Raw genomic sequence first — 22,561 nt, 5'->3', positions numbered from 1 at the left:
CGGGGCCTGTCCACAGAGACTGCTGGTGACTGGACTAACTCGCTGTCACTCACGCTAGACCAGGACTGTAGTTTGAGGCGCTGGGAAGTTACTTGGGCACGGAGGCGCTTGCCAAGATGTGGCTGTCAGAAAGGGAAGTGCACTTGAATTTGAAGACAAACTTAGAAAGCTTTCCACACACTGTTTTTGTTCTCCACGGCTCAGTTGTAACAGGAAAGATTCGGAGTTAAGGTATGGTCATTCCTCTGTGTGTAAAGAAAGGGCTTGGAAGGAGGAGGAGTCAGATCTGTAAGTTCCTGTTTGTTTTTACAGTAACTCTTTTGTGAGCTCCACCGCTGCAGAAAAACCCAGGGTCGGCTGTGGCACCGCGTGCTTAATGCATAGCATTGACATCTTTTGAACCACGTGCTTGCCCTGCGTGTAGAGGTTGCAGTGCACTTTTATCGGTGAATTTTAAGCTCTTGATTAAGAGTACAGTAGGATTTTTGTTCATTCTTGAGCCATAAAAGTGTGTGGTGTATTATTAGGATATAAACTCTTACCTACAGTGTCATAGGAAAGATTTTTAGATGAGTATTTGGGGAGAAGGGGAAAGGTGAAAGGTGATTCAAACATATTCAAATCTAACCGTAGTAAAATAAAAGCTGGCATTGAAGGTGGCAAGGCTCTGCAGTTGAGAGGAGGGGACCTCTCAAACTAAGCACTTTCTTGTAGAAGCTAACCTGTCTTAGGCTTGAAAACCTTAGCACTTGTTGCTCTGGCTCTAACTGTTCTCCCTCAGTTATTGTTCTGTTCTTCTGATCCTCCTGTGGAGTCTTGGGAGCCTTGAGGGTAAGGGTGGAATGAGGAGGAAGGCAAATTTCTCTCGGGAATTATTGTGTCTCCAAATGAACCGTTGCCTAAGGAGACCAGTCAAGACATTTGATTGATCTGAGATTTAGGCTTACATTTGTGGAGTGGAAGGTTAGACTAGATCATTGGTTCTCTGTTGTCCCCAACACACCTGAGGGATATATATATTCCTTTCAGTCGGCAGTGACTCCATAATGCCATAATTGTCAGGGCGCAGGAACAAGAGGGTGGGCCTCCGAGGGCTGTTTTCACCCAGAGCGTGGATGGTGTGAGGGGTATGCCTCCCAGGGCCTGTGGCTGAATCCTTGCTGGGATAAATGGTTTTTGAGTTTCCTCTCCATTACCAGATAATTATATCTAAAACCAGAATGTTTGAATAGGAGATAGAAAATAAACTTGAATCCCATGTGTTTATTGATCAGAAGTCTCTGTTTTCCCCAAGCTTCCCTGAGAAACCTTTTAAAAGTACATCTAAATGCATTTTTTTTCAAATTAAAAAGACTTTAGTTATGTGCTATAAAACTCCCAACCTAAAATTTTTGTAAATTTTAAAAGCCTATAAATAAAATCCTTGTACACAAATATGTTTATTTATATTTTGGAACATACCTTTGGATGTTCTCTGTAAATATACAGTCTTTTAGTATAACCGGTGTTCTGAAAAAATTTTTTAAAAAGACATATTTTAATGCTATGCATAAAACACTAAAATTTCTATATTATGTCCTTGAAAAATGGCTTACCCTCCCTGATCAGCTCTGTTTCCTCATCTCGTCTCATGTCACCCTAGGGTTAAACAAGAACCATTTATATGAAAATATTAAAGGGCCTAACTCAGAGTAGATGAAATTGTCACATTTTATTTTCAATACTGGTTTTTAAAATGTTGCTAAGGATTATTATTTTTAAGAGTTTTAAATTTTTGGGTTGTATTGATTATTCTTTCCCTGAAATTCAGTCCCATATGAAAGCCCAGAAGAGGGGTAAAGAGCAGCAGCTTGACATTATGAACAAGCAGTACACGCAGCTCGAAGGCCGCCTGGACGAGATACTTTGTAGAATTGCTAAAGAGACTGAAGAGATCAAGGACCTTGAACAGCAGCTTACAGATGGTGAGAACATCAGCGTGACTTAGGGTGAATAACTTCAGTGTATGCAGAAGATGCCCACACAGACCATCCAAGCCTTGGCTGGATACAGTTCAGCTCTTATTACTAGTGTTTGATGGAGAAATTTGGCTGAATGTATCCAAAATGTTTAATAAAATTAAAGTATTTTGTATTATTATGGTTTGTTACACTGGTGACCAGTGAATTAGGCTTCAGTAGGCAAGAAGTTAGCCTGATCAGAAAAAGCTTGGTCATTGATTGTCTTCTGTGGCATAAAATCCTTTCAGGAGCCCGCTGACATTAGGAAACTCATTGTGTAGTTATAAAGGTGTATAGAAAGAAGGCAAACTAGCATTCTCAGAGTGGAGGAAGAGGGGATAGTAAATCGGGTGTAGTAACGAGAGCCTGAGCTCAGTGTAAGGGAAAGGTTTCATCCTCTGGTTGTCATTCTGTGTCACCTTCAACTTGTTTCTACCTTGATAATTAGCTGCTGAGAGAGGCTTTTTAAAGTTTTCGTAAAGTATCCTGCAAAGTAGCATATACTTTTTAAGTACTTAATAAAAAAACTTATGTGTTTGGGTGTTATGCCTGATATATGTGTGTACCATGTGCATGCTATGCCCATGGAATCCGTAAGAGAATGTTGGATCCCCTGGAACGGAAGTTTCAGACAATTGTGGACCTCCATGACCCTTAACCAATGGACCTTCTCTCCAGCCCCATGATACATTTTTACCCTTCAGGGTATATATTTATGCTGCCAGTCTGAGACTGGTGTTAGTCTTATATAGTGAGAGTAGTCTTGTGTATTCAGGGAGAACTCATAGTTTTATTATACTACTTATCTGTCTGTCTATCTATCTATCTATCTATCTATCTATCATCTATCTATGTATTTATTTACTTATTTATGGGTTTGCGGGTTTTTTGAGGCAGAGTTTTTCTGTGTATTTTTGGCTATCCTAGAACTTGCTTTGTAGCCCAGGATGGCCTCAAACTCACAGATCCACCTTCCTCTGCCTCCCAGGTGCTAGGATCAAAGGTGGGTAGCACCACCACCTGACAACACCTTTTTTATTATTTTAGAAGAAATTAAATTTTTTACAGAATTATTCAGGCATTCTATAAATATTTGTCATAAATATGATTATCTTATTTATGCACACCTATATTCCTATATTATAGGAAATAAATGATCCTATCTTCAAAAATTAGATATACTAAGAAATTTAGACTTTCACTGTGGGATAATCCAATCACTAAAGAGACAAAGTACTTCTAAAATACTTATTACCCCTCTGTTTTCATCGTGCATAGGCCAGATAGCAGCAAATGAAGCACTGAAGAAGGATTTAGAAGGTGTCATCAGTGGGTTACAAGAGTACCTGGGGACCATCAAAGGCCAGGCAACTCAGGCCCAGAATGAATGCAGGAAGCTACAGGATGAGAAAGAGACATTGCTACAGAGGCTGACAGAAGTCAAGCAGGAGAAGGACGAACTCGAAATCGTTGCCATGGATGCAGAAAATATGAGGAAGGTATGATTTGCTTTTCTGCTTGTTTGAGCTTCAGGAGTAAATGATGTATGTCCAAATTCAGTTAGAAACAGGTCACCAAATAACTGACGAATATGAACGTGTATCTACCTGAAATGCTGTATCAAATGTTTATGCAGCAAAATTATAGGAATAACATGGTTCATTTTACTGTTATTTGATAACTGGCATCATTTGCAGCTAATAGACATAAATTAAGTTACACCTTTCATTTGTTGACCATCCTCATTGCTTTGAGGATTTCCTTATGTTGTTTTCATGACCTTTTTCAAATAAAATGCGATGTAGCTCAGGCTGGCCTTGAACTTGTGACTCTCCTGCCTCTACTGCCTGAGTTCACCACACCAGCAGGAAATGTAATAGTTTGTCAAGTTCATGTTTGTCAGTCTGCTGAATTTTAAAAGGTATCTTCCTCCCAACTTTGTATTGTGAAGGATCTCACATTTGCAGGAATATTCAAAGTACCTCAGAGCCTCTTTAGATTAATAAATATTTTAGTTTGGATCTTACAGACATATCCCTTTAGTTCCTGCTCAGGAAGTCTCAGACATCAGTCTTTCATCAGTCTGCTCTTAGGTTCCCGTGTCTCTGTGATGAGTGCCATTGTAACACCTAGGAAAACTAAGGATCCTTCCCTAGGCTCATCTAACCGTTACAATAACTTCTGGTTGTTACAAGTATCCCCACAATGTCTTTTATAGTGTGTGTGTGTGTGTGTACTCGTGTATGTGTGTGCATGGTGCAGGTGTGTATGTGTGCATTTGCACATATGTGCAAGTGTGAGTGTGTGTGTGTGTATACGGTTTAGGCTGGTGTAACTTCGGATTGCTTTTCCTTCTGTATTTCTGCCTGACAGTTTCTCTGTGCTGTTGTGCTTTGTCCCTCTTTGCTCCATATAAAAGTGTCTCTTTTTAACTTTATTTTCTCCAGACATTGGAGAGGTTACACGCCTTTCATTTGTTCTCTATTGTTCAGATTTCCTCAGCCTCGTGGATTCCTATTCATAGAACTCTTTGACCATTTTTTTTTGTATTGGATAATCTTTCTTTTGTTAATGATTTGCAAGATCTTTATATTTTGGATATTAACCCTTTATTGAATACATACAATATCTTCATTTCATAAAGCAGTGCCTTGAAAAACTAAATGGAAGTTATCCTTTGTGTTTAGTCAGAGTAGTTTGAGATAATTCTTTTATACCCAAATAAAAAGGTGGAAATTGTATTTGAACACCTGAAGGTGTGTCAGTATGAGTTTAGCTTTGAAAGTGTTTGTCTTTCTTAGTGGTTAGCACAAGATTGTTATTAGCCCTCTGCCCAAGTTCCCATCCAGGGCTGTTATGATGATCAGATGAAACAGTGAATGTAAAAACACAAAGTCCAGGGCAGGACAGGCCTTACTTAGACTTCATTATTCTCTTTTTTGCAAATGTTTTCACATTCCTGTCTTCCTCATATGCTTTTAGACTAGAGTGTCACAGAGATAATTACTTTAGGAAGCAGCATGTTGGTAACTTGGTGAATTTTCAGGTGGCATTTAGTAGAAGAGTTTGTATTTCAACTTGGATATGCCAACATGACCCTCCAGCCTGTTCATTAAGTCTGTCTGTGCCGGGCAGTAGCATTGGCCAGCATTTGGTGCTCAGGTTAATTACAGTGGCTTCCAGATGCTTATGCAGCACTCAGGATGCTGCATTTAAACATGCTGAATCTTTACAGGAGCTTGCAGAACTAGAATGTGCCCTCCAGGAACAGCATGAAGTGAATGCATCCCTGAAGCAAGCCCAGGGAGATCTCAGCGCCTATGAAACTGAGCTAGAGGCTCAGCTAAAACTAAAAGACGCTGAAACCAGCCAGCTCAAGCAAGAGTTGGAAAAACTCATAAGGCGTACTCAGGTAAGTAGGAACATATGCCAAATACAAATTAAGCAGCCTGTGCTGTCCATCTGTCTTTTGAGATAGCATCACACTATATAATGTAGCCCAGGCTGGCCTAGAGTCTATGGAAATCATATGGAAAGCCTCAGCTTTGTAGTGCTGAGGTTTACAGTCATGGGCCACCACACCTGGCATTGTCCTAATATCAAATATTTTTAATATAATGGCTATGAATTAAAGGAGCATATGAAGGAGCATATTTTGGGAGTCTGATGTTCTGAAACCAAACCGTAGCCCTCTGTAAAATGTGGCCAGATTGTTTCACGGCTCCACGACCCCAGTCTGGTCCTCTATGAGATAGCAGATGCTGAGATACAGGGGACAATGGGCATGTACGCCATGGTTAGGAGTCGATACGTCCTAGGCTTCCTTTCTCCGAGTAGCTTTAAGTGCTTCTATTTAAGTTGACTTTAGATTTTAGTTTGCTGTTTCCTTTATGATTGGTTGAAAGATCCACTCATTTGTTATACTTGTAAATTAGAGAACATAATATCCACCCAGTAAATATTGTCCTTTGAGGATCTGTTCTAAGGGATTGGTAGTCTAGCAAGTTAAACAGGTGGGAGAGTGGGGAGGAACATGTTCTGAAAGAGCCAGTTGTGGACAGCCACCTTTAGAAAGGTTGTGGCATGGGGCAGGTGGGAGTGAAAGGGATAGAGAAGGAAGGTGGGCGACCTTGACGAAGGGTCAGAGAGGGCAGTGTGACCTCAGGGCAAAGGAAGTGCGGAAAGAAGGTAAAAGTTAAGTGGGAAAGGTGGAGGTGGGCACTGTAGCCTGAGTGAGATGGTCAGCAGTTAGGAGCAGTTAGGACTTCTCTCCCAGAGGACCCAGGCTGGATCCCAGCACCCACGTGATAGCTCACAACCATCAAAACCCCAGTTCCAGGGGATTCAATGTCCTCTTCTGACCTCTGCAGGCACACAGACATCTATGCCAGCAAACACAGACATAATAAAATAATAAAATGTAATAAATAACAAATGTAGTACAGTAACAAAATAATAAATGTAAAGCACATGCTCCAGAGTGTCCCCGTGATTAGGAAGGGAGCCAAGAATAGATTTGTGCTGTCATGATTAATGTTACGCTCTTTTCTTACCAGAGATCGGTATCATGCCAGGTGTCAATATTGTGTTTTAAAAGAGCACTAAGTTTTATAAAACCCTTGGCAGGATCAGAGTAGCAAAAAGTAGCAGGTTGGGGGAAAACAAAGTATAAGTAAATATTTTTTTTTAATAACAGTAAATAAAATTTATAAATGCCATCTCTTTAGAATGAACTCTATTTTTTTTTCTGCCTCAACTAGTTTGATGATTCTATCTTTTGTACTTGGCGATAGGCTTTTTCTCTCCCTCCGTGATGCAGATATAGGCTAGATTAGACCTTACTAAAAGTAGATAAAGGCAGATTTTTATAAGAGGCAGCTCTCTGGTGGGTTCATTGCTCTTACAGGTAGAGGTGAGTGAAGTCATTCATCTAGGCTAAAGCAAGAGGGTTTTACAGAGCTTAGTGGAGGAGTGGCAACGTGCCAGCTGGGAGCTGGGATTGTGGCCATACGTGGTCCAACACTGAGCCCCTGGGCGTCACTCAAGCTGGTTTCCAGAGGCAGAGAGACAAGAAGTGATGACATGTTAGCCCAGAGTTTTCTCTGTGTGGGTGGGGTGAGTAGAAGAAGAGAAGATGGCATTTCCCGGCTTGTGCAAGGATGGGTAGTGAACAGGGGTTCCAGCCTAACACTTGACTTTTATTTTAGGTAAGTCTTGGCAGAAATGTTATGAGAACCTTGATGTTCAGTTGGTATTGAAAGCACTACTCTACTCTTAGTGACCAGGATTGGGCTTCAGACCACATAGAAAGTATAGAGCATAAAGGATCAGGTCTCTTGGATCGCTACACTTTAGTTATATGAAACCATTTGCAAAGCTTGTTAGATGCAGATGCCATGGATATTCTGAGCTGTCAAATCTGAGACGGAGACTGGTCATCTGCTATTTTGCTTTATTTTGTTGTTTTTCCTTTTTCCCTCTCCCACTTTCCTCCTTCCCTTCCTTTGTTTTCCTTCCTTTCTTCCTTCCCTCCCTATCTTTCGTTCTCTTTCTCTCCCTTTCTCTTTCTTTCTCTTTGAGATCAGATCTTATTTGTAGCTCAGGCCAACCTCTCAGTCCTCCTGCCTCAACCTCCCAAATGCTGGAATTACAGAAATGTACCACCATGCCAAGCTTCATCTGCATGTTCCAAAACTATGTGTATGAGTGTTGCCTGCAGGGATGTCTGTGTACCACATGCATATTTTTGTAACCTGCAGAGGCCAGCAGGTGTCTAATCCTCTGGACCTGGGGTTATAGATTGTTGTGAGCCACCATGTGGGTTCTGGAAATTAAACCCAGGACTTCTGGAAGAGCAGCTAGTGTTCTTAACCACTGAGCCATCTCTCCAGCCCCCTCATTTTTAATAGATATGTGAAATTATTATGATACAAGTATTCAAGGACCACAGTTCACTGTTAAAGGTGGGGGGTGCTGGGGACTATTCTAAAGCCTCTGATGGGATATCCAGGCTGAGAAAATTCTGATATACATTTCTTATTAAGTATTAATAGTCAGAAGGGCATGTAGAAAAATGATCTTGGGTTTTTAAGTTTCAGAGTATAAATTTAGAACTATAGCAGTGCACGATGCATGTATAAATGTATATTTGCTGTTTTGGAACGTAAACTATGACTGTTTTGCACTTTGATATCATTGCTTCCTCTGACGATAGCTAGAGCAGTCGGTGCTTCAAACAGAACTGGAGAAGGAAAGACAATCCCTCAGGGATGCCTTGGGCAAAGCCCAGTCCTCAGAAGAGAAGCAGCAGGAGAACGACGAGCTCCGCACACAGCTGAAGCAGCTGCAGGTAAAGAGCTGTGCTCACGGGACACCCAGAGGTGATGATGGCTGTACTCTGCAATTTAGCAGCTTGAGTTATTGGTAAAAGTGACCTCTGGGTGCAGTTTCTTCAGAACATTTGTCCTACGTGCTGGTATTTAAGGCGTGTGCCACCATACCCGACCTTTTCTTTTTCTTTTCTTTTTTTTTTTTTAAAGATTTCTTAATTATGAGTAGTTCTCACAGTCTTCTCAGTAAAGATGCTATCAAAAATGTAATCAGTTTTTCATTTTTGTGTGGGATCATATAGATCCCTATGTGTATAGAGTCCTACTGGAGTATTAATTTTTATTTTTACTATGAAAATTTAAAATAATTGCAAAACCAGAATAATCTCTTTGGTCCATTGCCTGATTTATTCAATTATTAACATTGTCTCATTTTAGTTTAACTTTTTCTTTGAAATATTTTAAAGAAAAATTCAAATGGGGATTAGTGGCTGCTGCCTTTAATCCAGCACTCTGGAGGCAGAAGCAGGTGGATCTCTGAGTTCAAGGCCAGCCTGGTCTACATATTGAGTTCTAGGGCAATAGGGCTAATATAGTGAGACCCTGTCTCAAAACACAAAAGAAAAACCCAAAATATTTTCACCTAGAAATACTTACTGTGCAACTTTTATTGAAAAAAACTAAAATCAAGTCTTCTGAGGTACCTCTGTCTAAAGTATAAACTGAGGTCAGCTTTCCAAACCTGGTCCTTAACCATGGTCTGCCTTAGTTAGAACTAGATCCTACTTGGCCTTCTGGCTTCCTGATATAGAGTACAACTTATACCCACTCTTGTCTTTCTCAAAAGTCAGTTTGTTAAAATGAACTCATGATAGCATAAGAAAGGGACAGCTCCTATTGTGTGACAAACTTATCCTGGGATGACACAACACATGTCTACTCACCCTCACCCTATATAGGGATGAGTAGACAGACCAAAGGATGTATACCACCAAAGTCCAACTTGATGAACCAATAGATTGTATATTGGGGTTACTACAGGAATATGGGTGAGGGATTGCTTAATAGGGGCAGGAATGACTCAAAGACAGCTGAGTCACAAAAGCTAGGAACCTGGAGCACGCTGCACAGCCTGCAGGCAGCTCTTTCCAGGTGATTCAGGGAGTCTAAACCTCTTGCAGGCAGCTGTTCTGCTCAAAAGACACATCTTTGCAGCTTAGCTCTTCTCTCTCTCATAGAGAAGGGCCTAGTGATTCTGGTTGGTTTCAGGGACTTCCCAAAGCTATCTTGAGTTCTTCCTGCTTAAGAAACCTGCCTGAAGAATTGAGTGTTTCAATCTCAGGAAACTGTCAGTACAATTGCTAAGAACCAAAGTCATTTGATCAGTCTTTTAGTGCCTCTCTCACTTCTCTTCACTAATTCTCTGTGTATTTGGCACAGCCTGAACCACAGTCCTGAATTGATGTGTGTTTCTTGTACAGACTTTATATGTACTGAATCTTGCTTCAAATTATGAAGATAGTTAAGAACCTATTTTTCTAGCTAATAGTGGGCTGATGGCCTCGAGTGAGGTCACCTATGGCCAGGATTCTGCAGTACAGACATCCTTTCTTTATGATGGGGTTATGTCCTGACAAACCCCCTGCAAGCTGAAAATAACATGTCTCAAATGCATTTACTATACCTAACCTGAAGGTGACATTGTAGCCTAACTATCTTTAATATGCTTATAATAAATACATTTTGAAGGGACTCTGGCCAGTGTGAGGTGGCAAACATGGCTCTGGCAGGCTTTGTCCTTCTTCCCCCATTCCCTCTGCCTTGCTAAAAAAACACTGGATTGCATTCCTAAAGCTAGCCACCAAGGTCTATTCCCTTATTTGGTTATTTTCTCCTCCCGAGGCTGACTACCAAGGTCCAGCTATCAAGGTATTAAAGTCCAGCAGTTAAGAGCCCCCTTTGGGGGATGGAGAGATGACTCAGTGGTTAAGAGAACTGGCTGCTCTTAAGACCAGAGGTCCTGAGTTCAATTTCCCAGCAACCACATGGTGGTTCACAAGCATCCGTACTGGGATATGATGCCCTCTTCTGGCATGCAGGTGCACATACAGGTAGAGAATTTATATACATTTAAAGAAAGGAAGGAAGGAAAGAAGAAAGAAAGAAACCCTTAAAAGCCCCCTTTGGCTCACTTAATTAACATGCCCAATTGCCCAATTAAAATATACTACCACATTGTAGTCCATTCTAACACAGACTACTCTTTTTCTCTTCTTAAAAATTACCCCTGCAAGGTCATTTGCTGCTATTTTTCTGCCTGTGTCAGAAAGTAGCCACTTTAATTTTCTTCCCCACTTAGTAAAGTGAAAATGGGTGTCTGGGTGTGGTTTGTCCCTAATTGGGGTCTGAAAGGGAACCCTCACTGTGTATGTGAGAGTCTCCTTCACATTTAGTAGGGTAAGGAAAAGTAACCTTAACACAAAGCTCGTTTTATAATAAAATGTTGTCTCTGTGCTGTGATTTATCAGAAACATGATGGTATATACAAAACACAAGAAAGAATGTAAAGAACATGGCATCTCGGTGCGCCGAAGAGTGGGTGTTACTCTAATGGCCTGTTTGTCCAGGAGCTGGAGCTTCCTTGTGGTTCTGTCACACCACAAAGTATGGTTTCTTCTGAAAGTTGAAAAACTGTTAAGTAGGGGAGGACAATCTGTTGTCCAGGGAAGGCTGTCTCAGAGTAATGGGGGGTCAGTCTGCAGATGAGACCTCTAGATGCCATAGGCCCTTAAGAATGTATGTGCCATTTTAGGTCCTCCATTGTAATTAACAGTGCTGCACTGGGTTTGCAAGAAAGTAACCCTGGTAATATTAGGGACATTCAAGAGAATAACATCACTTAGGATATAGAAACATGTTTCTTTATAATGTTTCTTTATACATTTTAGCAATTCTTTGTATTTGAAAGAGGCATCATATGAATTTCATTCTGTAGTCAAGATATGTTTATGCATTTGTTAGTAATGAATTCATTTGCTGGCTGATAACACATCCTTTCCATTTTACCTCTACACACAGGATGACAATAACCTATTAAAGAAGCAGCTGAAAGATTTTCAGAATCACCTTAACCATGTGGTTGATGGTCTGATTCATCCAGAGGAAGTAGCAGCTCGTGTAGATGAACTAAGAAAAAGGTTGAAACTAGGAGCTGGGGAAATGAGGTAAGGAGAAACAGGACTCCAAGTTAGTGTGAGCCTTCCCACTTCAGAGCTATGGCTGGGACCAGCCATGAGCTTGTCTTCCTCTGGCTTTGTAATACTGATTGATGTTTCTGAAAGGCTATGATGCAACATTGCTTAATTCTAGTACTAACATTAAGATATGTAAGAGTCTCTCTAGAAAGTACATTGTATCTGATCAGAAAGAAGCAATTTTTCACTTTGGGCAGAGAACCAGTACAAAGCAGGCTAGTGTCAAGTTTATGGACATTCTTAGTCTGTGTCTTCAGGATGGCAGCAGTGGTTTGATACAATGGCTTATACCGATACTAGTCCCTTCACACAGTGCTCTCTCCTCTTACTGTTAGTGTGGGCATGTTTGTGTGAAATTTATACCTTCCTGTTTTTTCTCCTTAGAATCCATAGTCCTTCAGATGTTTTAGGGAAAAGTCTTGCTGATCTACAGAAACAGTTCAGTGAAATCCTTGCACGATCCCAGTGGGAAAAAGAGGAAGCCCAAGTTAGAGAGAGGAAACTCCATGAAGAAATGGCTCTCCAGCAAGAGAAACTGGCAAATGGTCAAGAGGAGTTCAGGCAGGCCTGCGAAAGAGCACTTGAAGCCAGAGTAAGAAAGGGCAGAGGCAGCAGAGGGCGGGCAGCCTTCAGCAAATGTCTGCAGCGTGTAAATCAGCATACCCATTGTTATGTTCACTCCCAGTATGTTTCAGTGCTGTGCTAAAATCCAGTGCTGAATATGGCTGTTGATGTCAAAGCCAGCCTGTTTGTAACACTGGTTTCCGTGTTACAATGCAAGTGAGAGATATTTTATAATGAGCAGAAAAATATTACCATATTTGCTAAAGTATCATGCACCAGAATCTATTTGTTTTTAACCTATTGATGTTCACATTGAGGCAAGCATTCAAATCCCAGAGAACAAGATAAAAAACTCTTTGGTCACTATTTAGTACAAAACCTTGTTATATTTCCTAGTAAGGAAATGATAGCTTCAATAGCATTCTTATTTTGCTTAAAACATAGATGTATACATATGTATTATGTATGCATGCATTGCATATATATAAATACATGTGTGTTTATGATGGTATGTATATGTCTACATAGATGTTTATATATGTGTGTTTATGTGTGTATATATACATACCTACATAAGCGTGCAATCCCAGCACTCAGGATTTGCAGGTGGGAGCATCACAAGTTGAAAAAAGGAAAAAAGTTCTTAATTTTATTTCCTCACAGATTAAGTTTGATAAAAGACAACATAATGCAAGAATCCAGCAATTAGAAAATGAAATTCACTATTTGCAAGAGAGCCTAAAAAGTATGGAAAAAATTCAAGGCCTTACAGACCTCCAGCTTCAGGAAGCAGATGAAGAGAAGGAAAGAATTCTGGCTCAACTCCAGGAGTTAGAGAAAAAGGTGGGAAGCCTAGAAAAGTAAGTTTCCAAGGTTCTTCCCGGTGACAGGGTCAGAGGTGGAGCGCACACTCAGCTGTCTGTGTTGCCCGCACAGTGCTGAGCAGGACCCCACAGCCGAGTACTTGTTACTCAGTCATGGGCCCGAGGCTGTCACAGTAGAGGGAAACGAGACTCGAAATGGGAGACCCAGCCTTAGGGTCATTTAGATGATAGTTGACAAATGGTAACAGAATGGCTTACCACCATAGGAACTCTGCCCACCTGGGAATTACTTTTACACTCTTCATCTCCCTTTCTAATACCTTTGCCTCTCTGGTGGCATCTTCTCCTTCTTCCTCCACCCACCCATGTCATCTCCTGAGTCACATCCAGAAGTTTCACTCCGTGCTTCTGAAACCACAGACTGCAGTGTCTTGCTCTAATCCCAGCCCATCATCCTAGCCTCCACATGTGAGCGTTTTTCCAGCCTCCTTAAGCCTTTGGTTCATTGGCTTCTAGCTTTTCAGTCTCTGCTTTCCTTCTTGTCCAGCTTAAGGTCCACAGCAATTACTGAGTCTGTTTTTCACTTGTAAGTAGCTTCAAGTTCCTTGTCTTTGTCCTGTCTTACTTCCCTAACGAAACTTAGATTCCTACTTTCTTGGGGTCTGCATGCCTTGGGGGAGGTAGAGCATCATTCTCTTAGCACAGTGACATTTCACATGGCATCGGTCTACACCAGTAAGCTTGCCCCATCTCACTGTGAGGGAGGCCTCCTTCCTCTCATCTGCCCTCCCTCTCCTCTCCGCCTCAGCAAGCGATCTACCCCATAGGAACCCTTTAGTTGCCAAGTCTTGTTGACTTCCACCACCCTTGTCTAGACATCCTCCTGAAAAACTGCTGTGCCCATGTAGGCGATTTCCCAGTTCCACACATGACCCTACTCCACAAAGCAATCAGCCTACCTTTGTAAAAGGGAAAATGATTGGAGTCAGACCCTCCTTGTCTCCCAGCCTCCACTATTAAAGACCAAACTTCTTAAGCCTAAGACCCTGCATGATTTTTCCATTTCAATACCCTCAAAAATGTCAAGGTCTTCACTATCACATATTCAGGGCCTGATACAGTTATTTTGAAGGTTTGCCCATCTGGTATGCTACTAAGAAATAAGATTGGTTTGGGGAGATTGTTTGCTTAAGTTTTATTTGTGTGTAGAGGTGTTTTGTTTGTGTCTATGCTATGTACCACATGTGTCTCTGGTGCCTGCTAAGTCCAGAAGGGGGTGTTAGATTCCCAGGAACTTGAGTTACAGGTTGTGAGCTACCATGTGGCTTATGGGAATCCAGCCTGAGTCCTCTGGAACAGACCTCTGAGCCGTCTTTCCAGCCCAACATTCTTAAGTAAGAAAAACATTATTTAAACGGGTTTATGTGTATGGAGCTGGAGAGATGACTCAGCTATTAGGAGCAGTGCTGACAACCGTGAGGACCAGAGTTTTCCTTCCGAGTTTAGCAACCTGCACAGCAAACCTGCACCATGCATACACCTGCAGTCTGAGCTGTGAGAGACACTGACACAAAAGGATGCAGGACTTACTGGCTCCAACCCAGCTGAGAAAACACAGGCCCCAGCGAAGATTCTGTCTCAAAGAACTCAGTGGGAAATGATAGGGCAGGACATATGATGCCCGCTCCTGCCCTACATCTGCACACGTGTACACACACACACACACACACTCACACAACTTGTTTTTTATCTCTGGTGAAGTTACTATTCAGTGACTATGAAGCACCTAGTATGCGTCAGGTTCTCTTCTAGACATGTGCCTGTAGCAAGGAACAGAGCCTGCATCTCTTGGAGCTTACATCTTAATTTACTGCTTTTAAATGATTCTTTTATTTCATTTATGATACTTCTATTTTAGAAGAAGCGTGAAGATGCCAAATCTCAGGAGCAGTTTCTTGGTTTAGATAAAGAACTGAAGAGTCTGAAGCAAGCTGTGGCTGCTTCTGATAAACTAGCTGCAGCTGAGCTCACCATTGCCAAAGACCAGCTCAAGTCCCTGCATGGGACCGTTACGAGAATTCATCAGGAGCGAGCAGAGGTCAGTACCCAGGTTGGTCAGAATGTGCTCATCAGCACTGTCTCAAAACAAAGAAGCATACATTACTGATCCTTGGTACAAACTTGGGTCATCTTACAAACTACTGTGACACTGGCTGTTTTTCTTTTTTTTTGTTTGTTTTGTTTTGTTTTTCAAGACAGGGTTTCTCTGTGTAGCCCTGGCTGTCCTGGAACTCACTCTGTAGACTGGGCTGGCCTAGAACTCGCAAAGATATACCTGCCTCTGCCTCCTGAGGGCTGGGATTAAAGGTGCATACTACCACCACCAATTCTATCTGCTTTTCCTAAGACCCGGTGGTTATATTCCATCACAACCCCCAAGAATTTATTTGGAGCCATCAAATAAATATTAAAGGATAGCAATCTCCTTGCAGAAGTTACTGCCAAATACATCTTGGATTCCAGTTTTGTAGGCTTGCTATTCAGTCTCTCTGAACCTCAAATTTTGTTTTCTTCTTTTTCTCCTCCTCCTCTTCCTCCTCCTCCTCCTCCTCCTCCTCCTCCTCTTCCTCTTCCACTCCTCCTCTTCCTCTTCCTCTTCCTCCTCCTCTTCTTCCTCTTCCTCCTCCTCCTCTTCTTCTTCCTCCTCTTCCTCCTCCTCTTCTTCTTCCTCCTCCTCCTCTGCTTGTTTGCTCACTTTTTTTTTTTTAAAGATAGGATCTCTCTGTGTAGCCCTGGCTATCCTGGAACTAGCTATGTAGACCAAGCTGGCCTACAACTGACAGGGATCCACTAGCCTCTGCTTCTCAAGTTTTGGGATTAAGGGCATGTGCCACCATGCTCATCTTGAGCCTTAAAATGTTTATTTTGTGTGTATATTTGAAAACCTACCTTATAGGCTGTTAGTGCTCTGGTACAGTAATGGTGATGATGCTCAGTAGGACTCAGGTTTTAATGAGCTTGAGATAGGAGATTATAGGAAAAAAAAGTGACAAATGAGAACCCAGAAAGACAGCCATGGGAGGCTAGGATAATGAAGAGGAGGAAGTCGCCAGGGTGGGTCAGGCTTTGTACCACGTGTGCAGGCATAAGCCAAGCTGGTTATAGGATGGGGGCAGGGGACCACTCTGAGAGGAAGAAGGACTGGAGATGAGCATTTGTGACAGCAGCGCCCTTCTCTCCATCTGTCCATAGGAGCTGCAGGAGGCACAGAGGTTGAGCAGAGAGGCCACACAAGCAGCCAAGGACCTGACCAGAGCCGAGGCGGAGATCGAGCTCCTGCAGCACCTTCTCAGGGAGAGAGAGTGCCAGGTCAGTGCTGGTACCAGAGCTAGCTCCTCTGGGTTACTAAGACTGAGTTGCTAAGACTGAGCACTGCAGGTGATTGCTCAAAGCACTGAAGTATACTCAGCAGGCAGCACTTTACCCTCTCCTGTGCAATGCTTAAAAATGAAAGGGGTAAGATGGTTTCCTTGCTGCTAAAAAGTAAAAAATAAATAAATAAAAAAGATAGGCTTCTTAGTTACATGGGTAAATATACCTGAGTGTGCTCATTGACACTTTGTATGTATGGTTTTTTAATAGTTCCGAGATGAGGTAGAGAATGCAGATTTAGGCTCTAAAGGAGCAAACTCACAGCTGCTAGAGATTGAGGCGCTGAACAAGGCCATGGCGAAGCAAAGGGCTGAGATCACAAGGCTCTGGGATGTATTAAACCTCACAGGGACAGGTAAAGTACTGTTGGGCTTTGATTTGGGATGGTTCTGTAATTACAAAACTCAAGTGCCTTCTGCCTTTAGAGAAAAGCACTTAGCCGAAGGAAGTCAATTCCATGCCTGATCTAGAGTCTCAACAGCTTTCCTGATAAGTTAAAGAATTTAAAAAGCTTTTAGAGTGTGGTATTAGGGGATTTGATTTTAGCAAGACAAAGTGTTTATGCATCTCTTAGCTTTCTGCAAATTACTTTATAGTCGATGGACAGAAGGATATCCTCTTGGTAGTTAACAAAAAATAATTACCCAAGGGCAGGCTGAAAGTCAGCTTTAGAGACATGGTAGATTCTGGTGTCTCTCATGGAGTTTCTTTTCTGTGTTGGGAGAGAAACGAAGTCTGTGACTTCATGGCAGCTTCATACAGTGGCTTTCCTTTACAGATCAAAAAGGAGGCATTGACAGTGTTTTAGAGGAGATCGCGGAGCTCTGGCACGCAGTTTCTGCTCAGAATGAGTACATCAGCAGCATGACAGATCCTTTCAAAAGACAAGGCTGTTGGTATTTTATGCCACCACCACCATCATCAAAAGTAGGAATTCTGTATTGCTGGAAGTCTATACTGAGTTTTCTCTCCATCCCAAATTTGTTAGCAGGTGCTGAAAACACTTCCCTGCTGAGACATATGGTTAGGTTCTTCAGTGTTGTATGTTATTTGAGATATAAAAATAGAGCTATCCCACAGAAAATAGTACTTGCCTTTTATGGCCAGGGTCGTGAAATAGATAAAAGGTTAGGATGACTTAAGCCCAAAGAGCTGACTGAGAAGAGTTGTAGAACTGTGCAGAGGTGTGGACAGGATAATGGGTACCTAGGTTCCATTTCCTTCTTAAAATAATCCTTGGGTGTTCACCAGTCTAGGCCCAGTGCTAGGCTGTATTGGAGTCTGTGATGACAGATCCAGCCCTGTACTTGGAACTCATTACAGAACAGTGACATGCTGTGACAGCAGGTTTGCCTGGTGTGCTCTAGGTGCAGAGAGGTTGGTTTCAGGGATTATTCTCATGAGCAAGCTCAGGAAGGAAGCCAAATAGATGAGGCTGTGAGGTAAGCAGTGAGCAGGCATCCAGCAGAGGCCGGTAAGAGGGAGGAAACAGCTTGTGTAAAGAGAAAGGTCAATGTGGCTCTAGCAAGGAACCTTGAGGGTTAGATGGTTTGTTGGGAGGGCTGAAATGAGCTGAAGGGTAGATTGGGGCTGTCTTAGTTACTTTCTGCCACTTGACCAACACTGCTCAGAGAAGAAAGCGCTTACTTGGGCTCCAGTTCCAAAGGATAAGAGTGCCGTGGTTGGGAGGCATGGCGGCAAGGACAGAATGGTGGCAGTACACGTCTTGAACCACAGATACAGAGAGTGCACTGGGAACGGCAAAAGGCTTCTCAGCCCCTAAGCCTGTCCCCAGCAAGGCCACATCTCCCCAAACAGCACCACCGACTAGGGACCAGGTGTTCAAATACAGGAGCCTATGGGGACATTCTCATTAAACCCATGGGCTGTCATTCTCTGTGTCGTGGGAAATGAGATTGCGGTTACTAGAGTAAGAGTTGAGAAGAGTGTTCTAGCCGAGCACGGGAGCTAGAGGTACAGCAAGAGGAGCTTTCTGTGAACTGTGTGAACTGTCCACGTGAAAGATGGACGAGGCCAGAGCTAGATGGGTGGAGTTGAAAAGAGGAGCTACTATTAAGGGGTGAGTTTGCTACCTGAGCTTGGAAATGAGGACTGGATCTAAGCAGGACTTGTCCAAAGCAGAGGGCCTTAATGACACTCTGAGAATCACCTGTAAGGCAACAGCAAGGAGATGCAGCTCAGATACTAGGGTTCCAGGGCTCTGACTGTAGTCTCAGCCAGAACCTACAAGCAGAATCCTCCCAGAAATGTGAAGGAAGCCAACACCCTGTAACCAAGGCTGGAGGTCAAAAACAGGAAGAGAAAAACACTGTCTGTGCTAAGTGTGCACCTGGAGATGAGACCTATAGACAGGGAAGCAGGGAGGGTAGAGGGAGCAAGCTCCCAGGACAGCAGAACACTGCTCTTCGGGTTTGGAGAAGGTGTTGGGTTCCTTTACCTTAGCTGCTGGCCCTTGAGGACAAGGCAGAACAGAAATCACTAGCAGTGCCGAGTGCAGGTATAAGGAAGAAGGGACACTCAAAGATCTGATTGCTTATGGAGATTTACTTCTGTCTCATGGGCAATTGTGGCATAAAATAAATGCCCTGATCACTGCAGTTCCTCAAGGACCTGTGTTCACAGAGCAGTCTGACAGGACTTCAGTTACTGCTTCCGTAGTCCTCACTGCTCAGCCTTCCTGACACTTCTGTGTGAGATTTTAATATGCAGAGCCAAATGTATGAACTATAGTTTACATCTGTAATCACTTTTTATTTCTATCTGTAAAAAGTGAGAGTCATGATAAGGAAATAACAAATTCTTTGTTAGTTTTCATGTATCTCGCCTTGGCTCTACACTTTGACGTATCTAAAGGTCAGCCTTTCCATGATACTAGGCAGTGTGCTCTCCTGTTGCTTCAGGTATCCAGCCATAGTTCTCAGGCTACCAAGGACTCCGGTTTGGGTCTAAAGTATACAGCCTCTACTCCTGTTAGAAAACAGCAGCCTGGGCAGCAAGAAGAAAAGGACAGCAGTAGACCTCTGCCTACTTCAGGATACTGGGTCTACTCACCCATCAGAAGCACGCTGCATAAGTCGTTTTCAAAGAGAGGTAGGCCATATCATATAAGGAAAGCTGCATTTCTCTTACCTAGTTAATAACCTTTTATTGTTCCTTGAAATAAATAGATGCCTTCCAAAGTCTTTCCTTACTCTGATATCCTCTGTGATTCTGTGTTGACTAGTAACCTATCTGCCCATAGGTTTTCTATCTAAAGCAGCGTTTCTCAACCTGTGGGTCACAGCTACTTTGGAGTCCAATGACCTTTTCACGGGGGTGGGGGGGTCGCATATCAGATAATCCTGCATATCCGATCTTTACAATTTGTAACAGTAGCCAAATTACAGTTATGAAGTAGCAATGAAAATAATTTTACAGTTGGGGGTCACCACAACATGAGGAGCTGTATTAATGGGTTACAACATTAGGAATGTTAAATTGCTGATACTTGCAGCATGCCCACCCCTCAGGCCTCTCTGCCTTTGTTTGTTTTCAGTGCTGTGGATTGAACACAGGGCCTAGCACTTGCTAGGTAAGCACTCTGCCACCAAGTTAGTCTCACCCCTAACCCTCCACATTCTAAACCACTTTTCTGTATTTCTAAACCAATTCATCCTGTGGTTGAGTAAGACTGCTCACTGCATGACTCTTCCTCCACTCTCCTTCCTCCATTCCGACTGAGCAGTGACTTGGCTTGTGCTTCTGAGTCATGGGGTATTGTACCATTTATTTTATCATGGCTGTACATAGCAGTTCTGCTAAACTTGCCAGAGGTTAGTCTTCCAACCTCTGTACAGAGAGGAAGACTTGGATATGCCCAGGCTTTTGTATTTCATAGCTCTGTGGTCATATCAAATCATTTTGCTGCTCTGAGACTGTTGATTTACATGACACGGTAATGCTGCATTTCGATGATTTGTTAATTAAGGAAGTATTTGCTGGGATAGGGATGTATCTCATTGTTAGTTCAACCCCTAGCAGCACAAAAGCAAACAAACAGGGACTATTATTGTCGGGTTAGCAGACATAGCTCCTGTCTTTAGGGAATAAGAAAGAAGTAATCCATCAAATTAGAGAGTGGCACGTGTCGTGGTAGTAATTCTGATCTCATAACACATCTCTGTTGATATTTTATATAGTATGAAGCACATATCCCAATGATTACTGAATACACTAATAATAAATGGTGATGAAACATGAAATGTTGGCTGCTGAAAACACTGTGTGTTGATCTGTTTCTCACACCTACAGTTGACCATTTTTATAGTTGTTTTACATCTCCAGTGTCTTGAAGTACTGTTGTTTCTTCCTAAATCTGTTTTCCTATTTTCCTGTTTATGTCTTAGAAGATGCAGACAGTGGAGGAGATAGCCAGGAAGAAAGTGGACTGGATGACCAGGAGGAACCCCCATTTGTGCCTCCCCCGGGGTACATAATGTATACTGTGCTTCCAGATGGTTCTCCTGTACCCCAGGGAATGGCCCTGTATGCACCATCGCCTCTTTTCCCCAACAACAGCCATCCTCTGACCCCTGGCACCGTGGTTTATGGCCCACCTCCTGCTGGGGCCCCCATCATATACGGACCTCCTCCTGCCAACTTTGCTGTTCCCCTTGTCCCTATGGGTGTGCAGCATTGCAACATCCCAGAGCACCATAACCTAGTAAGTGGGGACTACAACTTTATCAATATTGTACCATACATTGGTGCTAATATAAAGCTATCATATACTTGTACCTGTAGCTTATACATATGTGAGTATGTGCCACATGTACATGTGTGCCTATATATATGCAGATGAGTATAAACAGCATGCAGGAATTGTCTCCGATGATTATAAATTATTTCATTTCCTATTTAACTTTACACTTTTAGGATTTTATTAGTTTTAATGACATGTATGTGTGTGTTGGGAGAGTATGCATGTGAGTGTGGTGCCCTCAGGCAGAAGTGAGAGTCACAGCCCAGGAGCTAGAGTTACTGGCAGTTACTGTGAGAAGCCTGGTGTGGGTTCTGGGAGAAGAACCTAAGTCCTCTGAAAGAAAATTTGTGTGACAGATTCCCAGGGGACACAACAGACACATCTGCTCACCCCAGATAGGAGGCTACAACAGACTAGAGTGCAGATACCACCAACTTAGTGAACCAGTGAGTTTTATTGGGGTTGCTTACAGGAATATGGATAAGGCGTTACAAGTGCAGAGATAACTCACAGAGCTGCATCCGCAAAGCCAGTTCCAGCACGGGTGACAGTTCACAAAATGTGGGAACATGAAACACCTTACTCAGTCGGCAGGCCCTTCCAAAGTGACTCCCCGTCTAAGGCTCTCGCAGGCTGTTCATTGCTTTCTGCTTCTTGCGGGCAGCCGGTCTGCTCTCAGTGACTTTGCAGCTCCCAGCTTGTTCTGGCAGGGAGGGTCCTAGCGAATCTGGTCACTTTCAGAAATGTCCTGAAGCTATTTTCGAGTTCTTTACCTTCCTGCTTAAGGGGCTTCCTACAACATGGAATGTTTCAATCTAGGAGCAAACTGTTAACACAACAGAACAGTATTACTGAGCTATCTCTTCAGTCCCTACAAATAATTTTAAGGAGCATTTTAATATCTGTATATTGTTTTATTTGTAGATGTTTTAGGTGACTATGTGACTTCTTTTTTTTTTTTTTTAAGATTTATTTATTTATTATTTGTAAGTACACTGTCGCTGTCTTCAGACACCCATATGAGGGCATCAGATCTCATTGCAGATGGTTGTGAGCCACCATGTGGTTGCTGGGATTTGAACTCATGACCTCTAGAAGAGCAGTCAGTGCTCTTAACCGCTGAGCCATCTCACCAGCCCCGACTATGTGACTTCTTATGTGTGCCTTTTTTTCTTTCCTTTGGCTAGATTCCAATCTGATTGTTTTCTAACTTTTTGGTTCTAACTTACTAAACTTCATTCCACCTTCTCTTTTGTGCTCATAGCTTTTGGAGCCTTTGTTCTCCTCCCTCCTCAGTTACTGAGGGAATAACAAGGAAAGGATAATGTTCAGGCCACAGTCCCTGCTAGCAGGTCACACTTGGTCCATAGGCCCCCATGCAGTAATCACTCAGGTT

At 42.5% G+C, this 22,561-nt stretch overlaps 1 protein-coding gene across 11 annotated transcripts in view; it reads left to right on the top strand.

Annotated features, from left to right (window-relative positions):
• Cntrl (centriolin) overlaps positions 1-22,561 on the top strand; it is a 72,903-nt gene that overhangs the window by 27,451 nt on the left and 22,891 nt on the right. For 5 of the 11 annotated variants that reach the window (XR_003713711.1, XM_028785068.1, XM_028785065.1 and 2 more), the window contains 13 exons: positions 1,811-1,964; positions 3,279-3,499; positions 5,236-5,412; positions 8,215-8,349; positions 11,408-11,553; positions 11,968-12,175; positions 12,811-12,990; positions 14,890-15,069; positions 16,224-16,340; positions 16,614-16,758; positions 17,182-17,330; positions 19,325-19,514; positions 20,810-21,126. Coding sequence is in view for 10 of the 11 variants with exons in the window: in XM_028785068.1 (XP_028640901.1) it covers positions 1,811-1,964; positions 3,279-3,499; positions 5,236-5,412; positions 8,215-8,349; positions 11,408-11,553; positions 11,968-12,175; positions 12,811-12,990; positions 14,890-15,069; positions 16,224-16,340; positions 16,614-16,758; positions 17,182-17,330; positions 19,325-19,514; positions 20,810-21,126 (2,319 nt within the window). In the remaining variant the exon portion in view is untranslated. Of the gene's footprint in view, positions 1-101; positions 232-1,810; positions 1,965-3,278; positions 3,500-5,235; positions 5,413-8,214; positions 8,350-11,407; positions 11,554-11,967; positions 12,176-12,810; positions 12,991-14,889; positions 15,070-16,223; positions 16,341-16,613; positions 16,759-17,181; positions 17,331-19,324; positions 19,515-19,959; positions 19,995-20,809; positions 21,127-22,561 lie in introns of those variants that run through there. The other 6 variants (XM_028785066.1, XM_028785071.1, XM_028785072.1 and 3 more) reach the window with 6 other exon arrangements.

This window comes from Grammomys surdaster, unplaced genomic scaffold, assembly GCF_004785775.1.
Source record: "Grammomys surdaster isolate TR1022 unplaced genomic scaffold, NIH_TR_1.0 125098, whole genome shotgun sequence".
Lineage (NCBI taxonomy): Eukaryota > Metazoa > Chordata > Mammalia > Rodentia > Muridae > Grammomys > Grammomys surdaster.
Note: the sequence above shows the minus strand (reverse complement) of the source record. Positions and strands in the feature narration are given on the sequence as shown.